Source organism: Cynoglossus semilaevis, chromosome 12 (assembly GCF_000523025.1).
Source record: "Cynoglossus semilaevis isolate Cse_v1.0 chromosome 12, Cse_v1.0, whole genome shotgun sequence".
Classification (NCBI taxonomy): domain Eukaryota; kingdom Metazoa; phylum Chordata; class Actinopteri; order Pleuronectiformes; family Cynoglossidae; genus Cynoglossus; species Cynoglossus semilaevis.
Window position 1 is genome coordinate 16,869,055 of NC_024318.1, and position 7,957 is coordinate 16,877,011.

General features: G+C 39.4%; 1 protein-coding gene and 1 non-coding gene across 2 annotated transcripts in view; both read left to right on the plus strand.

The window, feature by feature from the left end:
• Window positions 1-835: 835 nt before the first annotated feature.
• LOC103387776 (cadherin-11) overlaps window positions 836-7,957 on the plus strand; it is a 15,410-nt gene continuing 8,288 nt past the window's right edge. Inside the window, exons 1-4 of the mRNA XM_017037150.2 lie at window positions 836-2,155; window positions 5,175-5,288; window positions 5,413-5,552; window positions 5,674-5,810. Coding sequence (XP_016892639.1) covers window positions 1,979-2,155; window positions 5,175-5,288; window positions 5,413-5,552; window positions 5,674-5,810 — 568 coding nt within the window. The 5' untranslated portion in view covers window positions 836-1,978. The remainder of the gene's footprint in view (window positions 2,156-5,174; window positions 5,289-5,412; window positions 5,553-5,673; window positions 5,811-7,957) is intronic.
• On the plus strand, window positions 4,354-4,544 carry LOC112487892 (U2 spliceosomal RNA). The gene has a single exon (XR_003051414.1). It is a non-coding gene; the product is annotated as a U2 spliceosomal RNA (small nuclear RNA).

Sequence of the window (7,957 nt, forward strand, 5' to 3'; positions counted from 1 at the left end):
AAAGTGCTTTTTTGTTTTTTTTGGCCGAAAGACTTTTATCACCGAAACCACATAACATCCATAACAGGAAGTTATAATGACGCAAGCAAAAACCATGGCCAGCATGGGCTTGTCGGAATATCTACAGTGTGGACGTATTTCAATACATCTGAGAAAGACCCACAGATAGCGATTTGCAAAACGTGTAATGCTGAAATTTCAAGAGGGCAGTGGGCTCTATTCGGATCCTCTGCACTTGTCGCCGCTGTACTTGAATCGCGTCATAAAGATCAGTACTTGGATGCGTGATTAAAGCAGCGCGCACGAGAAACGATGGACTTGGAGAACCCGCTTGGAGACGGAGAAGCTCACAGCGCAGCGGAGAAGGAGAGCAGTGTGCCAGGGGAGGGGCAAGGGTATGATATGTTTTGTGAGATCCTGCAAGAGAGTTCCTCAAATAATAATTATAGTAAGGATGCACCGAATTTTCGGCATCGGAAAATGAATTGCAATTTGTGCAATTGCAGAGCTTTAGGTTTAGTACACAGTCATAGCCATAAATGCAATGGTACTAATAATTGTCCTAATAATTTCTTATGGTGTTTCTGGGTTTCCTCATTTTCGGTTTTGGCCAAGAATTTTAATTTCGATGCATCACTAAATAATAGGTAGGCTATTCTGTTCTCACTTCTGCTTCTACTTCTACTATGAGACTATCAGTTCATTTTATTTCTCTTCGCTAGACATTTTACAATTAATTATTTGAACAATTATTTATTTATTTATTGAATATTCATTGATGCAATTGCAGTCATAGCCATAAATGCAATGTTATTAATAATTGGCATAAACATTTCTTTCTGTCTTTTGTGGGGTTTTTTTTTCCGGTTTTCTGCCTTGGTTTCCAGATTTTCGGTTTTTGGTTTCAGGCCAAGAACTTTTATTTTGGTGCATCACTAGTTTTTAGGGATGTTAATTTTTTCCTGATATCTGATATGCCAAAATTGTCCAAACACTTATTTTCCGATTCTGATAGCAACCAATATAGCAGGGCGGTGGTAGATGTTAAGCGTTGCCTGCTCAATCAAGTGATGCGTTAAAACAAACAAACAATTTTCAATTATTTTCTGCCCACCTATAAGAAAGAATTCAAATTAAAATCAGAAATAAAATGATTAAAATGAGCTACAATGCTCCCTGTTGATTTCTAGTATGTTATTCACTCTGTCTGTCTGTGGGTTGAGCTAATCCAAAATAGTGAAAAGGGGGTGGAGGTGATGACAGAATTTTGTTTGAACCAGAATGTCCACTGGGAGATTACAGCCCTAATTTGAAGACACTTGAAGTTCCTCCAATACACTTCTTCCGGAAATTATTTTCGATAATGTAATTTAACTATAAAAACTAGGCCAAATTTCAACTGGCTATTATTTGAAGAAACTTTACACGAAATGCACAGCACGTCACTGGATTTTACCTCATGTGAATGTACAGTTCAGCCTAAGCCAGATGCATTGAAGAGAGAGAAGTAAATGACAGATGAAGGGGGGGGGTAAAGTTTTTTTTGCCACCATTACACAGAAAAGCACACACAGGGAAGAGACAGAGCAATTTATTTTCCTGTACTTTTTGCTTGTAACCATTGCAACCAAATAAATTTTATGATAAATGGAAAATATATAAGACGATAGAGAGAGAGAAGGGGGAAGGGAAAATGTTCACTTAGGGGTAAGAAAAAAAAAATCTTTAAATGACTAAGAGAGAGATATACAATGGTAAGGTTAAGCAAACACAAAATATGCTCCCTGTGTTTTCCTTCTAAAATTGACCCCACCCAAGATATAGTATTAAACAAAGAGACAGCAAGGAGGCCCCTGATAACTGCCGAAGAAGTGTCGAATATCCAAGTAAACAAGCATTGCGTCATCAAATTGCAGTCTCCCAAAGCGAGGTCGAGTACATTTTCAGCCTCTGTGTTTTTTTCACAGGTGTATATCCCATGTCTGTGTTAGAAGACAAAGTGCCAGGTGAAGAGGTGGGTCGACTCATAGCTAAGGACCCTGACCTTGGGGACAATGGCCTGGTGAACTATCGCCTGATAGATGGAGATGGAATGGACGTGTTTGAACTAACCACGGACTCTGAATCCAGGGAGGCCGTAATCAAACTGAAGAAGGTACGGAGAATAAAAGGTGCATTGACAAATATGTTTGGTCCACTTAACCCAGTGGTTCAATATTATTGTCTGTCCTCCCGGGGACAGAAATATTTTCACACACACCCAAAATTGAAATACAATTGAGCACATGATAATATGTATGTATTTCTTATCTGTACAAACCAGTTTATGAATTGCTGCCACCTAGTGACTTGACGTGCCATTTTCTGTTGAAAGGCTCTTACAACCAGCCGTTTTCTTTTTTTTTTCTCTCTTTGTGAAATATATGTTACTTTTTGATACAGACCAACATTATCAGCCACACACACTTCTCAGAATATCAACAGCTGTGACTTTTAGGGTCACACAAAATAGACATAGTACATAACACACCCTGCATAAGAAAAAGACAGACATTTCATATGATCGCAAAGCCAATTAGGAAGGAAAGGAAGGAAAGTGAACTCCTTGTCACTGTGACAAACACCACGAAATATGACCTCTGCATTTAATCCATCACCAAAGTGAACAGTGGGCAGCTCAGAGAACCTCAGTGGTAACTTAGCAGCTTGTGGATTCGAACCTTCATGCGACCTTCCGGACTCATGTCCACTTTCTTAACCACTAAGCCACCACTGCTACCGCTATATGACAATAATAACACACCTGTTGAGTTTTGGCTGACAGGCAGACCAAACAGGGATGGCTCAGGAGGCATCAGTTACAAAATTGCAATGGTACAATAGTGGTTGCATAGTGTTCAATTCCCAAAGGGACCACCATTTCCTGTTAGTTGCAACCGTGTGCTAAATAGTGCCTTCCGTGTCAGTTGCAAAGTGCTCACTGTGCAAATGTTCTCTTTGTGGGGCAAAAAACGGACTCAATTCAATAATAACTTCAATAATTTCCCCAGTGTGTATACAGTAATAATTAGTGATGTTCGATACCACCAATTTCCTTTCCGATCCCATACCGAGTAAAATTCGGGTTGGTATCGCCGATACCGATATCAATACCGATATTTTATCATTTGTCTTTTAAATAAAAAAAATGTGTATTTCAAATCATAGCTTCTTTAAGAATCCAAGGCAGAGTTTTTTATTTATTTATTTATTTTAAACTCTGGAGTGTACTGAGGTAGCTGCCTCATTTACTATACAGTCAACACAACAATAGAAAAACCTGAGAACACAATCATATAAAATATGTCAAAACAATGTTTCAAACTCTGAAAAGAAATAAATACAATTGTAAAAACATCAAAATAAATTAAAGTGACTTATTTTTTGCGTTCCGACATTTTACAAACAGACTTTGACTAATAGTGATGCGCGATTCGCAAACAAACAGGGGGTGGAGGAAGGGAAGCATTGCGCACGCACACAGACGCAACCTGCAGGAGCTCAGGGGGGAGAGGAGGGGATGCGCTACAGTTGCATACACACACACTACAGAGAATGGGAGAAAAAGAAGTAGTCCCACCAACCGAGTGTCGCTTAGACAACATCTCAATAATTTGGATACTTTTCACCATGTTTCTGTTTAGGATACACCTCATCTCAGAATGCGTAAGTATCAAAAGTATCGATATTTTGATTTCAGAATCGATTTCAGAGCATAAAGATCCAGAATCGGAAGTATCGATATTTCAGGATCGATCCGCACATCACTACTTAACAGCAGTCCATGTGATCATGCGCTGTGGTGCAGTTACAATAGTGAACCAGCAGAGGGGCCCAATGCTGCATTTGACTTTGTCACTGGACGAAGTATTAACATTAAACTTGCACAGTTTGTGTACTGTTGCGGTATTGTTGTGACGTACATATATTGTGTTTTGGTCTATAATTACCTCCGGGTGCACGAACGAGACAGAGCATTTATACTTGTAATCGTAAGCATCGGTCCTCAACTTTTTGGAATGGATAGGGATCTAGTATTTTACAACAACTGACACGATTTGGCAACGTGAAATGTTTTTGTCTACGTATGTTTACAGCGGCTCCTATTTGAGTTAGTCGTCAGTTGTTCCTGTAGCTTCGATCATTATACGGTTAAGTTTTATCTATGTTTATAGCGGATCCTTTTTTAGTCATTAATTGTACATGTGGCTCCGCTAATTCTACGGTTAAGTTTTATCTAACGTTTAAACATTTGACCCATGACTTAAAACGACATTGAGGGAGAGTATGAGCGTAGAGCAGGGGTGTGTCGTTATCGCTTCTCGGCCTTTTGGCTAAGATCAAGTGTAGTATCTGTTCTTATCAGTTTAATATCTGATACGTCCCCTACCCGGGGACCATATATTAAATTGATTTTTGGATCTGGGAGATGGAATAGGGGCTTGCTCCGTCCACTCCGCGTATCGACCTGGTATTGCAGTACCTCCAGGAACGGTGCACCCCCCAATAGGCAAAAGAGACAAGGTGACAAGAATGATCCCTTTTCGTTCTCTCACAGCCTGTTTGAGGCTCTCTGTCTTCTCTTCAAAGACAGACACACATACATGCACTCACTTGAAAACCATGACAGAGGTGAGCTTCAATCAGCCATTCTCTTTTAACTTAACAAAAGCCACACGTGGAATATTAAGGAGCCCTGCGTAATTGCAAAGTATCTAAGTGAGAAAAGAAGACGGAGGTTTAGGAAGAAAGGGGAAAAGTGCACGTTCCGTACAAAAATCATCACTATCCAGACCAGCCTCATTACAAATCTCACCAATACTGAGTGATACAGTGCATTAATGGAAGTGTAAACTGGAAGTTACATGTACCACGAAACAGAGAGCCTGCTGAAAAAACGAGGGATTTTGTTGGAATATTATTTCTGCAATCCACCTTCAAGTTGAAATTTACCTGTGATTTAGTGGAAGAATCGTTTTAGAGGAGGAAATGTGCATTACATTAGGACTTATACGCCAGTTTATTTTCTTTAAAATTAGAATTAGAGCATAGACTGCACTCACAACATCTGGATGATCTTGTGAACATAATTCTATCTTACACTTTTTCTCTCTGTATTTTTTCTTTCCTTCTAGCAAGTAGACTTTGAAAAGAAACGTTCATATACATTAAAGGTAGAGGGAGCGAATACTTATGTGGACCCACAATTCCTTGCTTGGGGACCCTACAAGGATCAAGCCACAATTAAGGTTTACTCATTATTTTTTATTATTGTTGTTGTTGTTGTTGTTAAAAGTAAGGCATTATTATTATTGTGTTTGTTTTGCTTGTTTGTGATTTTTATTTCAATACTAACAATGAATATTTGCCTAGATATCAGTGGAGGATGCAGATGAGCCTCCTGTATTTGTAGCTTCGAGTTACATGTTTGAGGTAGAGGAGAATGCACCAGAAGGTACACTAGTGGGACGGGTTCACGCCAAAGACACTGATGTAGCCAACAATCCTGTAAGGTAAAGCAGAAGTACAATGCACTCTAAACTTTGTGATACAATCAGGCAGCGGTTATTGAAAGTGGCTGTCTATCAAATGTTTGCAATACTCGACATCAGGATTTGTCATTTCTCTGTACAGGTACATGATCCCCCGGTATACAGATGTTGAGCAGTTCTTTAGCATCAACCCAGAAGATGGAAGGATAACCACAACAAGACCACTGGACAGAGAATCACAGGCCTGGCATAACATATCTGTATCAGCCATAGAAATAGGTAAGAAAACCTCAAGGGGAAGACAACAATTAACAGTACCAACCAGAGGTGTGGACTCGAGTCACATGACTTGGACTCGAGTCAGACTCGAGTCATCAATTTGATGACTTTAGACTCGACTTGACAAAATGTAAAGAGACTTGCAACTCGACTTGGACTTTAACATCAATGACTTGTGACTTCACTTGGACTTGAGCCCTTTGACTCGACAAGACTTGATACTTTCTCCAAAACCCAAAGTGATCTGTGTAAATATATTATTATTTTGTTTAAAAGGACTCAAAACAGAAACGTAAGGACTTGGACTTGACTTGACACTTTTTAGTCTTGACTTAGACGCGACTCGGACTTTGCCTGTCTTGACTTGAGACTTGACTCGGACTTGAGTGCAAAGACTTGAGACTTACTTATGACTTGCAAAGCAAGGACTTGGTCCCACCTCTGGTTATTGGTATCATTATCATGTTGCTTTAAAAAAAGAAGATAAACAGAATTGACAATACCAGAAAATTGAGATCTTGCATAAAAATGATGCATACATTTAAATTTTTATAACTCATTTTGAAATTCAGCACATTCTTTGCAGGTAGTTATTCAAACGAAACAATTAGAATAAGTGCATTTTTGGTGATAAACACAATCTAAATTGACTTTCATACTGTTCTTTTGCATTTTTGTCTACGCTCTGGAAACTGTTGTTGGTGGAAAGTTCTGGAGCTAAGTAAAAGAAAGTAGGAAAGAAAAAAAACACATTTTCAAGCCTTAAAGCAGTGAAACAGATGTGAAAATATTTAAGTTGAGGCACCACTGAAACTTTACACTTTGCTCCAGCACCACAAACTCCTGCTAACTATAGAGACAGAGAGGGAATATAAAAGGGGAATGCCAGCTGACCCGCAGGTCCTTCACAGAGCGTTTCCCTCATCTCATTCCCACACAAACCCTGCAGCCAGGGAGCCGCAGTGGCCCCACCCCGGTATTTTGTGGGTCTGGCTCAACTGGAAAAAATCGCTGTGTGTCTTTTTTGTGGCATAATAGACGCCAGTTGGCCAGATGGAAATGGGCTTGCCGCCACAAAGCCTGAACCATTGCAGGCTGTGCTAACCGCTGACAAGCCCTGTGAAACTAAATAAATGTTCTTTAATAATAGAGTAGCAGAAAAGGCAGGGGTTTTTTTTCTTGTTTATTTTTAGAGTCGATTGAAGAATACTAGCCTCTTTTTTAACTGGAGCTCAGTAAACGTTTAGTTCAAAAGCTACTGTAGGTTTTTAAGGGGGTTGTACTGATACATTGTTAACAATAAGTTAAACGTGTCAGCAACTCAGGGCCTCCGAGGCACAGATGCCAGAGAAAGAAAAAGCAAATATTAATTAAATTAAGGAAGAAAAACAAAAAAAACATTACCTCATTGTTTCATCTCTGTCAGTGGTTCTCAAACTGCGGTACATGGTACGCGAGCACTCTCTAGTGGTAGGCGGGGAAAATTCATATTTTCACATTTACATTTTCAGTTGAAGAAATCTGAAACGTACCATGCACAATTAATTTAAACATCTTTATAAACATTTATAAACATCTCTCCTGTGTGTTGGAAGCTAATAGGGAAGGCCTATGCTGCTATATTCTAATGTTGGTCATCATGGTGGTACTCAGAGAGCTCAATGTTTTCTCAGGTGGTACAGAGTATAAAATGTTTGAGAACCACTGATCTATGTCGAGAGCAATGCTTCTGAAATAATGAAGCAGGTGAGGTGTCACGGGGGCTGCCAGAGGGGACTTTCAATATAATGTCTTCATTTATTCAATTCAACGATAAACAAGCCTCCAATCACTAGGGGGCAGCATTGAGGAAACACTAAATCTCTGAACAAGCTTCAGTGAGGATGAGGATATAATGGTGAGATGAGAATGAGATTGGACACAAGCAGTAGCGTGGGAGTATATGCAAGTTTTGGGTTGCACGTTAAAACTCTGGCCACCAGATGTCACCAAAATGACACGTGTCGAAAAGCTTGAAAAACTGAAGCCCTTTTAAGACACAAGCTTCAGTTTTACATTTTGTAACACGTTTAAATTGATTTGAAATGATTGGTCCTAAAGTACACCCTGGCAGAACGTAGATAGATAAATAGATTAGATAGATTAGA